The 17,908-nt window shown below is 55.0% G+C and overlaps 3 protein-coding genes across 5 annotated transcripts in view; 2 read left to right on the forward strand and 1 right to left on the reverse strand.

The window, feature by feature from the left end:
* Positions 1–2,295: 2,295 nt before the first annotated feature.
* Positions 2,296–12,250, forward strand: PHYHD1 (phytanoyl-CoA dioxygenase domain containing 1). 3 transcript variants are annotated; one of them, XM_059925789.1, is made up of 11 exons: positions 2,297–2,430; positions 3,847–4,005; positions 7,016–7,091; positions 7,168–7,215; positions 8,398–8,453; positions 8,538–8,600; positions 9,247–9,268; positions 10,591–10,719; positions 10,817–10,933; positions 11,618–11,744; positions 11,897–12,250. In XM_059925789.1, the coding sequence occupies exons 1-11, from the start codon at positions 2,398–2,400 to the stop codon at positions 12,141–12,143; spliced, it is 1,077 nt and encodes a 358-aa protein (XP_059781772.1). In that variant the 5' UTR covers positions 2,297–2,397; the 3' UTR covers positions 12,144–12,250. The 3 variants fall into 3 exon arrangements, with proteins under 3 accessions (XP_059781773.1, XP_059781772.1, XP_059781774.1); XM_059925791.1 differs by having other exon boundaries at positions 11,849–11,987; XM_059925790.1 differs by lacking the exon at positions 7,168–7,215 and having other exon boundaries at positions 2,296–2,430.
* Positions 12,251–14,503: 2,253 nt separating this feature from the next.
* DOLK (dolichol kinase) lies at positions 14,504–16,574 on the reverse strand. Its single transcript, XM_059926588.1, has one exon. The coding sequence runs from the start codon at positions 16,267–16,269 to the stop codon at positions 14,653–14,655; it is 1,617 nt and encodes a 538-aa protein (XP_059782571.1). The 5' UTR covers positions 16,270–16,574; the 3' UTR covers positions 14,504–14,652.
* Positions 16,575–16,662: 88 nt separating this feature from the next.
* The window catches only part of NUP188 (nucleoporin 188), a 45,291-nt gene continuing 44,045 nt past the window's right edge, over positions 16,663–17,908 (forward strand). Inside the window, exon 1 of the mRNA XM_059925792.1 lies at positions 16,663–16,707. Coding sequence (XP_059781775.1) covers positions 16,676–16,707 — 32 coding nt within the window. The 5' untranslated portion in view covers positions 16,663–16,675. The remainder of the gene's footprint in view (positions 16,708–17,908) is intronic.

Consider the following 17,908-nt stretch of genomic DNA (forward strand, 5'->3'; position numbering starts at 1 on the left):
CCCTTTGGGCTGGAGGTGCTGAAGGTGTTGGGGTCAAGGGCAGAGGCTGGGGGAGATGGGCAGAGTTGTCTTCAGATTCTAGCTCTGCCATTTATTTGATGTGGGCCCTCGGTTTCCTCATTTAGAAAATCAGGATGGTGTTGGCGACCTCACAGGATTGTTCTGGGGCTTACTCAGCTTCGTGATAATTTTGCTGGTAGGTGGAGTTTTTAGCAGAGGGCCTGGCTCCTGGAAATCAATAAATGATCTGTCTTCCTCCTGGCCCAGCAAGGCTTGTGCTGGGCCAACGTGGGCCCTGGGGCAGGGGTCATTTGGTGAAGAAAAAAGGCCATTGTGTCCAACCTTGGCCTTAACAATGAGTCCTTACCTGCTGCTTGGGCACCTCCTCTGGGACACGCCAGAGTCTGTCCTTCCTCCCTACATGGGACTTTGACCCCCCAGGTGACCTCAGGAGTGAGTCAAGAGTCCCTCCCTCTTCTGCCTCTGTCGTGGGATTTTTGACGGGGAGGCCGAGCAGCTGGGCTTGGCAACCCCCTAGAACACCCTCCTTTATCTCGAGAGTAGAGGTCTTCCTCTCCTGTGTGGTCTGGTACCTCCCCACCAGTGCCCACTGCCCCACCTCAGGCTTGGGGTGGCCCAAGCGCTGGATCTGGAGCTGGTTAGCTTTTGGGAAAAAACAGCAATGTGGAAACACCGCCCACCCACTTCCCAAAGCCTGAGTGGAATGAATGAACAAATCGTGGGAGGCCCAGCCGTCCCCCCGCCTCCCCCCAACTCAGAGCTCTTCACTCCATTTAAAACCACACTGGTGGCCTTTTCTCTGATGATAACAGCAGTTTGGAAAACTTGGGGAAGTTCAAAAAGTAAAGTAAAAATACCCTCACATTCCACTGAGAACAGCTCCTGCTAACATACGGTGAACAGCCAGTGGGCACTTTCCAAGTGCCCAGGAGGTACTTCTGTTATCCCCAAACCACAGATGAGGAAAGTAAGGCCCGGGTGTGGATGTAAGCCTTGGATGGGGGTTCCCCGAGGAGTTGCTAGCCCAGCACTACTGGACCCTCACTGTGTTCCTGGCACATGGCAGGTGTCTCTCTGGATCTGTTGGGAAGGGGCCAGGACAGCTGGGAACGCTCCCTGCCTCGAGTGAGCGGAACCTTGGCTGTATTTCCCCAAAGGGTTGTGTCTTCCACCTGTCTTCCTCACCCGCCCTGTCCCCTGGGAACCTCTTCACCCTCCAGCCTCAGGAGCCTGCCGGGGCTCTCCCCTCCCCTGGCTCTCGGCTCTTGGGAAGCAGGGGCCAAGCAGCTATACTTCCAGTGCGGTGGCCCAGAAAACACAACTTGACTTAGGGCCAAGGCTCCTGAGGGCTGAGCAGTGTCCCCACGCTCGCTCCCGAGACACTCTGTCCCTTCGCCATTCAGAAAGCGTCATTTCAGGGAAGGCCAGTGGCTGGGTTTCAGAAGCAGCAGCCAGAAAGGCCCCGTCAGCTGCTGAGCAGGGCTGGCTGGAAGGGTGGGTGTGCTGACCGCCGGCCTCCGCTGTGCCAGCCGGCCTCAGACACCAACATCTTGGGCCTGGGGGTGGGGATCAGGAACCATGGCTTCCCTCTCCCTCATTCTGAAGATCCAGGCCCCCGCTCTAGCCCCTTCCCCTTTCTAAGATCCCCCTTATCTTCTCCCTTCCTCTGAGCTGCAGACAGATCTGTAATCCTTTCAGGACCTAGAGAGTCTCAGGGGATCAGAGCTTGGGGGGCAGGGGCCCAGGCAATCCTCGGAAGCCCTCTTCCACCTTTGGATTGCAGAGCTGCTCAGAGTCTGTCTGACGTGCGTGCCCCCAGACCCACCTTGCATCCCATCCCACCCAGATGCTGCTGCTGGTGGCCTGGGCACTTTCTAACCCTGCCTCGACCCAGGGGCAGATGTGGGTTGGAGGTTACAGTTAGTTGTGGCACCTGGGCAGGGACTCGGGTGTCCTCCTGCCTGCCCAGACACTCCTAGGACACAACTTCTGGGCACCTTGGAAACAGCCAGCCGGGAGTGGTTTCTGGAAAGAAACTGGAAGGAGGCAGTTAAAGATCTTGCAGGAGATCAGAAATGGCTAATCCTGGATTAGCTGGGGGGATGGACCCAGGGTGTGGGGCAGAGACAAGGGGGGCCCCACCCAAGGACAGAAGTGAGAGGGGGTGGGGTGGGGTGGGTGTGTTGGGGGCCGGGAATGGGTTTTCTCTGGATGGGGGCGGGGAGGAGCTGAAGGCCAGGATTCAGTTTTCTCTGGGCAGGGAAGGGTTAAATCCTCCTGGGCCTCCCAGGCTCTGGCCACTCTCCCCTCCTGACCTTTCTCCTCTCCAGCCTCAGGCACAGCCGCAGAGCCACCCGTGCGCCCTGCCTGGTCCTCATGGCCTACCTGCGCCCCTCACAGCTCCAGAAGGTAGGGCCCTGATGGGTGGGCACCCCGAGGGTCAGGTAAATGTGGGGGGCCCCTCCAGACTTGGAGTAGTCCCGGGGAACTCGACCCACCCCCTTACGTTTTTCAGAAGAGGAAACTGAAGCCCAGAGTGGTCAGTTCACAGCCATGACCCTAACTTCTACACACACAGCCAGGGGCCATCCAGGCCAACGCACCGCGGCTGGGGTGGGAATGCTTGCGTGAAGAAACCAGAAGAAAACACAGGATCCTGTGAACTGGGGGTGGGGGTGGGGGTGGGGGGTCTGGGAAGGGGCGGGGCCGATGAGGGGGCGGGGCCGACGAGGGGCGGATCCACCCATCCCACCCCACCCACAACCCACCTCCAGCGCGGGGCGGGTGGCCCGGCAACCACCCGGCGGGCGCGTTCAGACCCGAAAAGGCTAACCCGTGGGAATCAGAGCAACGGAGACTTTTTAAAAACATGACCCTTGTTGTTTGTTCCTGATGGCAAGAGGAAAATGCAAAAAAATACAGAAAAGCTCAAAAAAGAAAATTTAAACCCACCTATAGATTCCTGTGCTGAGACAATATTTTGGCATACAGCCCTTGAATCTCTAAAAGTTTCAGGGGACTTCCCTGGCGGTCCAGTGGTTAGGACTCCGCGCTTCCACTGCAGAGGGCACGGGTTCAATCCCTGGTTGGGGAACTTAGATTCCACAAGCTGCACTGGGGGGCTAAATAAATAAAATAAAAGGTCCATCACAATATCACAAAAGCTGTCGCCGATTGCTTGCTTGCTTGCTATATGTTTCATAAAGGAGGCACTACTGTGCTCCCCATCTGATAGATAACCTGAGAGCCAGAGAGGGGAAAGCACTTGCCCAGGTTCTCACAAATTAGGATACTAATTTGTAGTTGGCTTTTTTTTTTTAAACTCACAATATGTGTGGAACACATTCCCATGCCAATAAATATTTTTCTATCAGCTGTGTTGTATTTCAGGTAGATAAACCACACTTTGTGTGATAAGTTCACCTGTGTGCTGGTTTGTTTGATGATATCCGTCTCCTTCCCTAGACTAAGTTCTGAGAGACAAGCATCATGGCTGCCTTGCTCATGACTGAATCTCCAGCTCCTAAAACCATGTCTGGTGCACGGTAGATGCTCAGCCAATATTAGCCGGATAAACGAAGGAGGTCGTATTCCCTGGAGGGTTAGGGCGAGGACACCTCCCCTTCCACTCGCCTTCATGCAAGCAGCCAACACTGATTGCTCTTCACTGGGCGCTAGACACCACCGCCAGGGAGGGAGGCAGAGCAATGAATAGGATGTCTTGTCCTGCCTCCACACGGCTTCCGGTTTGGGGAAGGGTCAAATCAGTCCTCATCAAGAGCGTTTGAGGGCAGGGAGAAGCCTGAGTCTCCTTCCTGCCTGCAGTTTCAGGAGGATGGATTTCTGGTGCTGGAAGGATTCTGGTCTGCAGACGAGTGTGTGGCCATGCAACGGAGGATTGGCGAGATAGTGGCTGAGATGGATGTCCCTCTCCACTGTCGCACGGAATTTTCCACCCAGGAGGAGGAGCAGCTGAGAGCCCAGGTAGGTGCCTGGAGCAGGTGAGAATGAGATTTGGTCTTTGATGGGTGGCTCAGTTCCCAGCCAGAGCAGCAGCCTGGAAAGGTAGGACCCCAAGGCCCATGGGCTCATGCTGATAACGAATCAGGCCCCGAGCTTTCTGTGGGCCGGGCTCCAGGCTAAGTGTCTTATATGCATATTTCCTTCACTCCCTACTACGAATTCATGAGGTCAGCATTATTGCCCCCATTAGACAGGTGGGGTAAATGAGGCTCAGCTCACTTGCCCCAAACTACACAATTAGTAACTGATAGGGCCAGAATTTGAACCCAGATCTGCCTGATACCAAGTGCATGCTGTCACTGCTCTGCTGTACTTCCTTAGAAGTTTTCCTGCCACAAAGGACCTCTTTGTGGCCAGCAACCCAGCATGAGCCAAGTGATTCTGATGGGCCCACCTGGGTAAGTCATCCCCCAATGAGACAAGGAACTCTGCTTGTTTCCCCCAGTGACCTACTAGGACTCAGTACAGCTTGAGATGGGTAAGTTGAGACCCAAGGGTTCTCCCACACAGTTCTCTTAACCCTTCATAGACTGAATTTATGAGCCTGCCTGCGGCTGGGCCCCCAAGCCAAAGCTGTGGTCCAGGCTCAGTAATGGGGCTCACCCTTACTCATGGCAAGGAGCTTCTGCCATCTGGTGGGCATAAAGGGAATTACAATGACTAGAAGGCTTGCAACCCATAGAATGGGGACTTCAGAAAGAAAAAGGGTTACAGAATGACACTTTCCTCCAAACAGTCGGTTTCATTTGGCTGCACTGGTATTCAGTAAACCCTCAATATTCACAACTGATATTGTGAAAGACGTTGAAACGGGTTTTTTAAAAAAATAATTAATTAATTAATTTTTGGCTGCGTTGGGTCTTCGTTGCCGCACGCCGGCTTTCTCTAGTTGCGGCAAGCGGGGGCTACTCTTTGTTGAGGTGCACAGGCTTCTCATTGCTGTGGCTTCTCTTGTTGTGGAGCACGGGCTCTAGGCACGCGGGCTCTAGAGCGCAGGCTCAGTAGTTGTGGCTCACGGGCTTAGTTGCTCCGTGGCATGTGGGATCTTCCTGGACCAGGGCTCGAACCCGTGTCCCCTGCATTGGCAGGCAGATTCTTAACCACCGCACCACCAGGGAAGTCCCTGAAATGGGTATTAAAAGAAAAAAATATTGGCAGTGTCCTGTCTAGTAGTGCTCCGTTCCAGCTTACCAGCACCTTTCATTGTTTTTGAGTTATTATACAACTCTGTAAGTTATATAGAACTGATAATAACTCGCATGATACTCGTCCATGGAAATGGGTATGAACTGGGCCCGGCAGGGTGCAATTATTGCCCTTGTGGCTAGATTCAGTTTTGCATTGATTTGTAAATTCATTTCAGCGTTTCTTATTGCCTATATTTGTGCATTTCTCGGAATTCTCCTTTCAACAGGTTGCTGGTTCCCTTGTGAATTACTGAGTTAAGTAAAAATCTTTGACACGCGTGTAGCGTCACCGTCTTTATTATTATGATCAGTTATGCTTCCCAGACTTGTTTCCCTGCTAGTGCAGAGGAGTTAAGAATGTTGAAAAAAAACTTTTAGTTTTCAGTGGGAAGGGCGTGGAAAGGGCCCGACGGGTCACTGAGTTGAGCCACGCAAGGCACTGTGACAGCAGATGTGCGCAGTTGAGGGAGTGCTGGGGCTGTGTCATGTGGGAACCCAGGTAGGGGCATCGGTGACACTCAAACTGTACTTATGTCGCCATGAAGGAAGATATATATGGTGATCACGGGTGGCTAAAGCCACAAGGAAAACATGGGGCATCTCCCTGGAGCATCATTTTCTTCTTTTTTTTAAATTAAATATTTATTTATTTATGTGTTTGGCTGCGTCGGGTCTTAGTTGTGGCACTTGAGCTCTAGAGCCTGTGGGCTTTGTTGCCTTGCAGCATGTGGGATCTTAGTTCCCCAACCAGGGATCGAACCCGCGTCCCCTGCCCTGGAAGGCGGATTCTCAACCACTGGACCACCAGGGAAGTCCCTGAAGCATCATTTTCATATGCTGCTAAGAAATTTAAAACATGACATTAAAATTAACAAGAAGGGAGTTCCCTGGTAGCCTAGCGGTTAGGATTTGGCACTGTCATTGCTGTGGCCCGGGTTTGATCCCTGGTCAGGGAACTGAGATCCCAGAAGCCACAGGGTGTGGTCAAAAAAAAAAAATCAATAAAATTAACAAGGAGATGTTATTAAGAAAAAAGAAAAAGATTAGTAATAGCTTATATTTATCGAGCATTTAGCCATGTCCTTGCTGGGTGTTTTCTATTTAGCAGCAGTAGTAATAATAATAATAAAAGCAGATATTCACATGACACCACATTCCAAGGACTGTTCTTATATACCTTATATATACTGACTCATAATCCCTACAACACCCTATGAGATAGGTGCCATTAATAGCCTCCATATTTTATGAGGAAACTAAGCCTGGAGAGGTTCAGTAATGTGGTTGTGATTACAGCTAGTTAGTGGCAGAGCTGGGATTTGAACCCAGGTATTCTAGCTCCAGGGTCTGTGTTCTCAACTTCTATAAGATTCAGCCTCTACCTGAACCTGAAGCCTCCAACAATCCAGGGAGGTCAGTTCTATTATTATTCCCCTTTTACAGATGAGGAAACTGAGGCATTGAGAGGCAAAACAAGTGGCCCAAGGCTCCCTGGGAACCAGGCGTGTTTGATCTAGTACCTGTGTTTCATGCCATTATGGAGTATGAGTCATGTGATTTATTTAGAGGTTTCTAAGAAATTCCATGCTTGTAGCTTCCGGCTGTGCTTCCAGGTCCTTGGGGTTCCTGTTCACCGGCTGTGCCACAGTGGACGAGTTTGAGAAGCACCAGAGGCGTCTGCAGCTCTGTGGGGTGGGAAGCATCTGAATCATCTTCCCTCTCTGCCAGGCCCACCTGTGACCCCGTGATGATCTCTCAGCCCCTCTGATGTCCCCTCTCCACAGGGCAGCACAGACTATTTCTTAAGCAGCGGCGACAAGATTCGATTCTTCTTTGAGAAAGGCGTCTTTGATGAGAAAGGTTTGGAACTGGGGCCCTAGAGGTGGGGGTGGCTGGACTCCAGTCCTTCCAGCTTGACCTGTCCCTTGTGCCACAGGAAATTTCCTGGTCCCTCCGGAGAAATCCATCAACAAAATTGGCCATGGTAAGCAGGGGCTGGAGAGAAACTGAGGTCTGAAGAGTTTGGGGGCCTTCCCCCAAAGCACACGTTAAGGTAGTAGCCCAACAAATGGCATTTCTGGGTGCAGGGTCCTTCTTGGGCCCTGCTCTCCTGCATCTTATGATGCTAATCACATGACACTGCCACTGCAGCACTGGGAAGAGGGGTCCATTTGAGCCCCTCCCCCATGCAGATGGGTGTGTGCGGGCTCCTCAACTCTCTACTGCCTGGCCTGGGGATGATTCAGGCGCCAGGCATGTGGGGATTCTGGGTCCCATTGCTCCCTGAAGGCTTCTTAAGGAACACCAAACATGTTGACAAGGTCCCTGTTCCAAGACCCCTAAACCAAGCTAGGAAACCCTCTTTTTTTTTTTTTTTTCAGGATCATGCATTATAGTTATTTTGTAGGGAGTTCCCTGGCAGTCCAGTGGTTAAGACCCCGTGCTCTCACTGCCGAGGGCCCGAGTTCGATCCCTGGTCAGGAAACTAAAATCCCACAAGCCGCGTGATGTGGCAAGAAAAAAAACCAAAAAAAACCCTTACAATTTATCTTGTAGACTGATTTTTAAACATGAAGTTATATCATGGTAGCTTTGGGTTTTTTTTACAAATTGTGGTAAAATACATATAATAGAAAATTTACCATCGTAACCATTTTGAAGTATACAATTCAGTGGCATTAAATACGTTCAACCCTCACTTTTTGTAATAACAACAGTAGTAAATAATGAGAAGAGTGACTGTTCTGTGCCTGGTCCTGGGCTGTGCTTGCACACGCGTTAGCCCATGGAGTCCTATGGCAGCCCAGGAGGCAGGGCTGATCCCATTGTACACAGGAGGAAACTAAGGCTTAAAGGAGAGAAATCGGTGCTCAGAGTCCGACAGAGCAAGCGGCAGTACCAAAATTGCTACCAAGTGATGGGTCCCTTGGAGTCTTTGGTCCTCTGAAGGGCGGCCAGTCAGGGCTAGAAGGTCAAGAATAAGGTCATAGGTCAGGTGAAGGCATCTGTGGGGCCCATTTCTCGGTTATAAACAAGCAGAAAACTTAATACACAGAAAATAGGTGAGAATATCAAAGTGAGGCCTGACCCTGGGTGCCCAGGCCTAGGCGTGGGAGGGACGCATGGGGACTGGGGACTGGCTCTTCAGCCCACCTCTGTCCCGCAGCTCTGCACGCCCATGACCCTGTCTTCAGGTGTGTCACACACTCCCCCAAGGTGCAGGTGAGCAGAGGTGTTGGTGAGGGTGGGCCGGTGGGCCATATGTGAATGTGGGTGGGCTGGCCATGTGACCTCTGCCCCTTCCAGGCTTTGGCCAGAAGTCTGGGCCTCCAGATGCCCGTGGTGGTGCAGAGCATGTATATCTTTAAGGTGAGCTCCCCGTCCTCCCCAGGCCTCCGTTTACCCTCTGCAAAATGGGCACAGTGCTCATACCAAGCCCTTCCTTTCAAGGGCCGCAAGCTGCCTCCCTGAGGAAGTATTATTAAGTTGGCGGGAGAACGTGAAAACCGGTCTCCTCTGGTTAGGGTGCCTGGCACTGAGTTGGGGCTCAGTTAGGGTGCCGTGGAAGGAAAGGGGATCCCGGGGCTGCCTTCTCCCTTTGTTGGCTATTGAAATGCTCTGCTCCCAGCTTTCAAGGCCCAGCCCAGTGCCACCTCCTCCAAGAAGCCTTCCAACGCCCTTGGGAAGAGAGGACACATCTCTGATCCTGGAGCCCAGAGGCTTAATCGCTGGCCTGGGCGCCAGCCTCTCCCGCTTCCCCTCACTTCTGCCTTGTGTTCTTGTTAGGGACGTGTGTGCTCAGACTGGGAGCTCCCTGCCAGGCAGGGTGGCTTTTCTCTTTGCAGCCCTCCTGGGCCTGGCACATAGTAGGTGCTCGATAGCTGGGTGCTGACGTGGGAGCCTTGCAGATAAACACCTGTGGCGGGGGGAAGAGCATCCCACTCGGAGGACTCAGAGCAGCCCCCGCCCCTCCCCGCTCTCCCTGGCCTCACCCAGCCCCTCCTCTCTCCTGCAGCAACCTCACTTGGGCGGCGAAGGTGAGCCAAGAGCAGGCTGGGGGGCCAGCGAAGGCCCCGGCGGGAGATCTGGGACTTTAGTGGTTGTCAGGTCTCCAGAGGGAGGGAAGGCGCCTGCCAAGACGTCCATAGACAAGAGCCTGGGCCAGCGGAGGAGAAGCCATCTTCTGCTGCTTCCTGAAAGAGTGGATGCCGGGGGGTGGGGTGGGGTGGAGGGGTGGAGGGGGGTGTCCTGGAGCCCTTGACCCAGTGGTTCCCAAACCTGGCAGCGACTCCTTGCTGGTTAAAAATACAGATTCCTGGGCCCCATTCCCTGAGATCTTGAGTCAGGAGGGTGGCAAGGGCCTGGGAATCTGTATTTTACCAAGTTCGCTGGAGTACTGATTAAGCATAGAAACTGCTGATCTGATTACAAAACCCCTGGATACACAGATACCCCTTCCAGCCTCCCTCATGGGTGATGATCCACTTCTCTCAAATACCTCCAGTGACAGAGGGCTCACCACCCCTACAGGCAGCTCTTCCTTTCCTGACATGAGCTCAAGTCATTCCCCTTGTGAGGCTCCCTCCTCCCCACCATCCAGCCTGAGGACAGTTTCCTGAAGGGATGACCATCCTCTCCCTGAGCCTTCTCTGCTCAGTCCAGCACCCCCAGCTCCTTCAGCCATTCCTCCTCCAAATGTTTTGGGGCCCCCACCATTAGGACACCTTCATCTGGACACTGTCTGCATTGTCAAAGTCTGACTTAAACTTTGGTGTTCAGAAAGCACACAGTTCCCCAGGAAGGGATGAGGCAAGACTAGGACCCTCTTGTTGTTAACAGACTAAGGTCCTCTGTTCAGCGGTTCTCCATCCTGCCTGGGCCCCAGCATCACGCAGGGGATGTTTACAATGTGGATGCTGGGTCCGTTTCCTGCTTCACACCCAACTTCCAAGTCTTAGACCACTGGTGGCTTACACTGGACCATCTGGTGGCTGGAGGTGCTCTCGCTGGTTAAGGACGGCAGCTTGAGTTACCTGGCTGGAATTAAACAATAGCAGCTGCTTTTCAGGCAGCGATTACAACGTCAGGCTCTGTACTAAGCACTTTTCATACACTGTCTCAGAATCCTCCAGCAACCTCGTGAGGTTAGGTTATCGTTGTGGCTGCTTTATGGTTTAGGAAATTGAAGCTTGAGAGGTGAAATCTCTTGCCCAGAGTCTCCGGGCCAGGAAGCAGTGAGATTCTAACTGCTCATGGGAAGGCTGGGCGTGGAGGGCCCTGGGAGGACCACGGAGTGAGTAGAAACGAGGCCAAGGTGAGGTGAGGCCAGGCTCCTCATGCCCAGGCGGGCCTGCTGCAGTCTCCCCTCACCAGGACGCCTCCTTCCTGTATACGGAGCCCCTGGGCCGGGTGCTGGGCGTGTGGATTGCTCTGGAAGACGCCATGCTGGAGAATGGCTGCCTCTGGTTCATCCCTGGCTCCCACACAGGTGAGGCCACCTGCCTCTCCCTGCCCACTCGTCCCCACCCCCCACAGGGGAGGGATCCCGAATAAAGAGAGACTAAAGGCCCCACCTTGGCCCGCAGGTGGAGTGTCGAGAAGGATGGTCCGGGCCCCTGCTGGCTCGGCGCCTGGCACCAGCTTCCTTGGGACTGAGCCAGCCCGGGATAACAGCCTCTTTGTGTCCACACCGGTGCGGAGAGGTAGGGGGTGTGCAGAAGGCGGGGAGGAGGGCATGGAGGCCATGCCTGGGGGGTCTGTGCTTGCTCTGACCACCCAGCTCACCTGAGGGCTGGGAAGTCACAGCATGAGGGAAGGTAGGGCTGGGTGGGCACTGGGAGGTCTGAAAGCTGTGTGGTTGACAGCAGGGTCTCCCAGATCAGGCTGGAATCCAGACCCTGCTACTTCCCGGCTGTCTCTGTGAGCAAATGACTGAACCTCTCTGAGCCTCAGTTTCCCCAAACATAAAGTAGGGAAGCCAGTGAGATGCCATATGTAAGATGGTGCACCACAAGTGCTCACAAATCCTGGCTGTCAGCACACCCTTCCTTTTAGAACAGGGAAACTGAGCCCCAACTCTGCGTTCCTGGCTGAGGCCCCAGCTGGCTGGCACGGGACAGAGAGCTTCTGTCTGGTTCTGCAAATGCCATAAAGGTGGATGCCCTTGCTGAGGCTTGCCAAGGGCACGGGCCACAGCGGCAGGGACTTGACCCCAGGGGAACCCCTGTCCAACAGCACAGCCTCCGACGCTGGGGCAGACTCCAGGCCCCTGAGCGTCCAGGGATGGGAATGGGGATGAATAGCCCACGACACCGCTTGAGGGAGGGGGCGCCCACCATGTCCCTTCCTGCCTCGAGGGCGCTCTTGACCCGCTGTGTCCCTGCCAGGGGCCCTCATCCTAATCCATGGAGAAGTGGTGCACAAAAGTGAGCAGAATCTCTCCAACTGCTCACGCCAGGCCTATACTTTCCACCTCATGGAGGCTGCTGGCACCGTCTGGAGCCCAGATAACTGGTAGGTGGCAGGGTGTGTGTGGGCCCCAGACAGCTCCCGAAGAGGTCCTGGAGGCTGGGAGCAGTGCTACTGGCACCTCGAGGTCCTCTCCCCATCCTCTGCAGGCTCCAGCCGACAGCTGAGCTGCCCTTTCCCCCACTGTACACCTAAAGGCCCTCTGAGGGCAGGGACGCCACCCCCTCTCGGGAGAAGCTGTGGGCCACCAACGCCAGCGCCTCACCCCACCGCCCAGCTGCAACGGGGAATTCGCATCTCTCCTCCAGGGCTTTCCTTCTGCTGGTGTCTGTGCAGACAGGCAGGCAGGAGCAGGAGGCTGGGCTGGGTGCCTTCCCTGAGATCTGTCTCTGTCTGTCCCTACCCCAACACAACCTCCCCCAAGAGGCAGCCTCACAGCCATGAAAGGGTTCTGGCTGCTTCTCTGCCGGCTTCTCACTCGTCTCCCCTCTCACATGGAACTCTTGGTCATTACGGTGGGAGACACTGAATAAAAAAGACTTCCAAATGCAGCATCTTGATCCTTCTTTCCCAAGCAGCCTTCCTCTCAAGATGAGAACCCTGCTGAAAATCATCCCAGGTAGCCCAGCCCTGCCTGGTGAGGTATGCACGATGTTAATAACAGTAAGTGACATTTAGTGGGCATTCATGGTGCCAAGAGCTTCCTGTGCTTTATCACTGGATCCTCACCCCTTTCAGGTAGGTGCTGTTTACAGACGATGGAGCTGACACATGGGAAGGTTAAGTGACCTGCCCAAGTCCCACAGCTGTTCAGGTGTTTGGCGAGGTCAGCTGGATCCAGAGCCTATGCTTCTAACCTCTATGCTCCCAGTTCTCCTTTCCTGGGGAGGACATACGGTGGCGGCCACGTAGAGCAGTCTGAGATTTTGGTCCTGGCTCTGTGACCAACTCGATTTCCGGCCTCAGGCCAGGCCCTTCTCTCTGGGCCCATTTGGCCACCTGCACCATCAAGGGGCCGGACGAGGGCCTCCACAGGTCCCTCCTGTTTGGACATGCTTGGCAGGCACCCAGAGCTGCAGGAACAAATACCAAATCTGAAACCTGCCTGGCGGGGGTCTGCTCAGAGGTTGTAAACTGGGGGCCACCAGCCGATTTCACAATGCAGAATTGTTTTGCCTCGGCATTTTAAAAACAAACAAACAAAAAACCCAAAACATTTTAAAATTGGGAGATTTCACATAACAATTCAGGCTTCTAAGCTTCTTTGAATGAGCAGGTCAACAGCCCGGGGCCTGTGGTCTAGCCTACGTGACCGCTGGCTGGAGCTGCCTTCTTACAGGCGCGTGTGCTCTCCGCTTCCCTTCCCTGTCCTCCTTCGTTGCATTACCTGCCTGGCCTCAGCGGCCTTATGATTTTATGACCTTGATTTCCAGCCCCCACTCTGTATGGGAACAAACCACCCAGGGAGTCAGTGGGGCAAAGCCAGCACTCATATACGCTACACCCTAACATGGTGTTGCCTCCTTCAGCGAGCAGTCGTGGGGAGCCTGAGCCAAGGGAAGGGTTTGTTAAGGCTCCTTTGAGCCCAAAAGGAATGTCTGAATACTCTCCTCTGAGTGAAAGGGCTTGGCAGTGATGCTCAGGCAGAAGCAAGCTCCCAGAGCTGGGCTCCTGGCTTCCGGCCTTGGTGGGCCAAAGTTCTCACCTCTTCCTGCCTAGGCCCCTCCCTGTCAGGCTGGTGGGAAGTGGGGAGAACCTGGTCCAGCCTTGAGAAACCTGCTGTGCTATCTTCTCACTGACGGGAAATGTTCATCCATTCAGCGAAGGTCTGCCGAGGTCCTGCTATGTGCCAGGCTGTGCTGGCACTGGGGGATGCGGTGGGGAACCAGGGAGAGCTGGACTCCGCCCTCACAGAGAGCAAGGCTGGAGCAGGCACCGCCCCCTCCCCCCGCCCTGGAAGAGCGATTCTGAACTCTCAGTAAACTTCACCAGACCTTGCCTCTAATTGCTCGCCAAGAGAAGAGACCAACACAGGTGTGGACATGACTGGAGGGTGAGAGGTCTCAGGAGGGACCCCTTGACAAGGACCCTGTGCTGTCCAGCCTGTCCTTCATCAGCGCCACTCAGCCAGGCAGCAGAGGCCTTGAGGCAGGGTGGGGTTGGCTGAAACAGGTAGTCAGCCCAGGACGGATCTTCTTCCTCCAGCCCTTCCAGGGATGCAACAAACAGATCCCATCTCTCCCCCTCAGCTCTTCCTAGCCCAAATGGGAGAAACCACATGCCCTTGGCTATTTTCCTCTTGTACTCTCCTCTGAATGAAGCCAGGGGAGTAGGGTCACTCTGGTCTCCAAGGACAACCTATATAACCCTTTGGTTTGCCTGGCTTTTTGCTGAGATGAGGACTGGCCTTGGGTAACAATGACACTTTCCCTCACTTATGTGACACTTTCGCACTTAAGTGCGGGCTCTGGGCTGGTCATCTCACACACGTCACTTTGCCAGAACCTCACGACACCCTGTGAGGTGCAGGCTCTTATTATTCCCATCTTGCAGACATGAGAATTGAGGCCCAGTGATTAAGCAACTCACACAGTTAAGAAGTGGTTCAGCCAAGGATTCTGACCAGATGAGTCTGACACCAGAACCTGAAGTGTTAACCACTCTGCCCTATGGCCTCCAGTATCCACTCCGGCCCCCCCGAGGACTGCAAGGTGAGGGGGGGCCCTATGGCCCACTCAAGCTTCTTGAGCTGCTGCACTACACTTTAAGCCTTTTTGCTTTTTAAAATATCAGCAAAACTAAAACCGGGAGTGCTTTGATTTTTATTTTAAATCTGAATCAACTGAAAAATCTGCTTCTCCCCCCCTGGCTCTTCAAGCCCAAGTGGCTGGCTGCTGTGGGGACCATTTGTCTTCCCCACGTCCCCGTTTCCTTCATCGCTGCTGCACAGCAGCTAGGCCATCAGCAGTATCAGCAGGTAGAGAGGCAAAAGGAGATTGTCTATCTGCGTAGTGTATGCTTCTAGGAGGGACACGGTGCTGATGCACCCCAAAATCCAAGCATAACTGTAGTTTAAGTCCACTCCACTGTCGAAGATTAAGATCAGAGCTACAGAAATGATCTGGGCAAATATAGATGTCATGGTCCCCTCAAAAGTCTTTTTAGTTCCAGGCCAGCGAATCTCCCCCATGGTGCTGCCGAATATGGAGGCCACAGTGTCGCCCACACCGACGGCCAGGACTCCTGCATAGGGGACTAGGGCCCTGGCTCCCCCTAGGCTACCCTTCTGTGTGCAGGGTCTGGGGACTAACCAAATGGGAAGAGACATGCCTAGGAGCAGGTAGATGTGGGTCAGGATGAGCGGTCCACTGTCTCGTTCATCCAGGAAGAGGGACAGGAGGCTTCGTAGAGTGTGGCCCAGGGGCTTGATGCGGAAGTAGCGCACATACTCTAGGAAGATGAAGACCGCCAGACAAACGGTGGCAGCCACGTAGAGCAGTGGCCGGTCCAAGATGATACCTGGGGTGTAGGTGGCTACCACAATGAAGTGGAAATACTTCCGAGCAATGGTGGGGGCCTGGTGCTTCTTGGACTCGGAAGATGACCGCTTGGCATTCTGGTATAGCACCACCAGGCAGGCTAAGGTGGCCAGCAGAGACCAGTAGGCTAGGAGGTAGATTCGGGTCTCTGTCTGGAAGAGGAATTGAAAAAGCCACAGCAGGGGGTTCCTGCGGATGAGCCGGTGCAGCCAGGGCAGGACCACGCCAAGCCCCAGTACACAGGTCATGAGGTGGAAGAAGATGGAAGAGGCCCAGGTGCCTGAGTCCATGAAAACAAAGAGGGTGCTGAAGAAGATGCCCATGAGCACCATCCCTACCACCACTACCAGCAGGAAGAAGTCCAAGGGGTCCCCCTGGCTTTCCACCACAGTCAGAGAGCGCTTGATGAGCTGGTTGAGCATGAAGCTGATGCCACCCAATACCAGCAGAGCCTCTCCAGGGGTGAAGCAGCGGGGCAGCAGATACAGCAGGATCATGTTGAGGTAGACGAAGATCAGCAGGACCTCCAGGACCTCGATCACCTCGCCTACACTCAGCGAGTGCTTCATGATGTAAATGATGACACCTCCAGCCAAGCCCGAGATGACACAGGTGTTGGTGGGCACCGGGCGAGTGATGCCCAGTGCCAATACTGATGAGAAGAGGGCCACTGCCATGCCAGTGGCCGCCACCACAATTCCAAACCGCTCGAAGTATGGGTTCCCCGCAGCCTGGCAGCGCTCCTTCATAACCAGCCCGAGCAAAGGCATGACCACCGAGGCGGGCAGTAGGCCACTGTTGGCGGACATTCGAAACTGGAAGACAGCGCTTCCCTGCTGTAGCAGCCGGTCCCACTTGTATTGGACGTAGAAGGCCTGCACCGCGAGGGCCACGGCGCACCACGAGTATCGATCCCACACGGCTGCGTGGATGCTCAGCACCACTACGAACACCACTGCCGCCTCCGCCAGCACCGAACCGCTCAGCGGAGCCCCAGGCCCGGGGGCCGGGGAAGCGCACTCTCGGGTCATGTCTTTGGATCTGAGACTCCGGGGAAACTGGGGTGACTAGGAACGCCCTGGACTCTGGGCCCTTTAATCCCCGCCTGGCAGAGAGCGGTAGCTTCGCCCAGCCAGCACCTCCTCTCTCCGTTCTCCAGCTGCGAGAAAGGAAGCTCCACTGTAGGCCACTCTCTGACGCCTGGGAGCTGGCGTCGGGCTACCCTCCACCGCCTCACACCTATGGCGTAGACGTCGCCCCTCGGCCGCCTCCCTCACAGCCTCGGCCGCCCTCGCCCGGAGTTCCTCACCTCTCTGGGAATCGCCATGTTGGCCCCGCCCCGCCGTCACGTGACGAAAAGCCCCGTCCACGCCCTGGAGGCGAGTGATCACGTGGGCGTGGCGTCTGGGGGCGGGGCTGGGGCGCGCGCGCGCGAAGATGGCGGCGGCCGCCGGCGGTCCGTGTGTGAGGTGCGGAGCGGGCCGAGTCGGCGGGCGTGACTGTGAGGCGCGGGGTCGAAGCCGAGCGGAAGCGGGGCGGCAGTTGGGGGCTAGATGTGGCAGCAGTGGCTGGGCGAAGGCCGGCTAGGTGGACGGGCTCCGGGACGGGAGGCGGTTACAGCCAAACGGTCCCCGCGCGCGGGGGTCTGAGGTGACTTCTCCAAGAGGGGGGCCGGTGCCTCACGACTCTCCTGGACTCCGGCCTCCTGTCTCCCTACCCGGTCCCTTTCCCTTCCTCCCCTCTCCCCTCGGAGAGTCCCTCGGCGCCCCCCTCCCCCCTACCGCGCTTCCTGTGCGGCGTGACGCTCCCTCGAGGCGAGACTCTGCGCTTCGCGGTCGCCCGGGGGAGCCCCTACCCGGGCCCCGCTGCAGCCTCCTGTGCCCGGCCCGGCGGCGCTCTCCAGGTTACCCCCTGTGCTCTCGTTGGGAGGTCTGTTTCGGGCGTCGCCGAGCCACCTCCTGGCAGTTTCTGCCCTCTTTCGTCGCTCAGCCTTTCATTCATCCGTCTAGTCGTTTTCTCATGCATTGATTCCGTCAGCGGACATCCCAGGCACTGTACTGGGTTTTGGGGACGGGAAGAGAAAATATTAAAAAGAAAGAGACAGTTCTTGCTAGCGTACAGGCGCACTAGCGCCAGACACTGGCGACGCGCTTTCTTTTCTCCGTGTTATCTTCTTGAACTCCCACAACTCCGGGAGGCACCTTTTAATTTACAGATGACTCACAAACCCGGCTCCGAACGGGCTGCGTGTCCGACTCCGAAGCTTTAACCGGATCGCCACACTTCCATCTCGCACTTAACAGCTTGAAGTGTTTTTCCTTTCCACCCTCCCGCCTAACCGTCCCTGTCACTTCTTGTTCCCTGTGCCAGCAGTGGTTCCTCGCTTTTTTGTCTTGTTCACTGCTGTAGCCTCAACACCCAGAAGAGCATGTAATAGGCTCTCAGTAAATGTTTATTCCGTTTGCCACTTCCTTCATCTCTCTGCTCTCGTGAGGTTTTCTTCTTCGGAATTTCCATGGAACTACTTCCGAACCTTGTGAGGACCTTTTTGCTTTTTCTTCCTCTGCTGTTTCGTGTCAGCTCTTCTGTCGGGCAGCACTGTGGTCGCTGTGCTCTCCTTTTCTTAGGCTTATCTTACAGCCATTGTGGAGCTTGGGTAAAGTTTAGCTC

Source organism: Balaenoptera ricei, chromosome 6 (genome assembly GCF_028023285.1).
Source record: "Balaenoptera ricei isolate mBalRic1 chromosome 6, mBalRic1.hap2, whole genome shotgun sequence".
In the NCBI taxonomy this organism is placed as follows: Eukaryota; Metazoa; Chordata; class Mammalia; order Artiodactyla; family Balaenopteridae; genus Balaenoptera; species Balaenoptera ricei.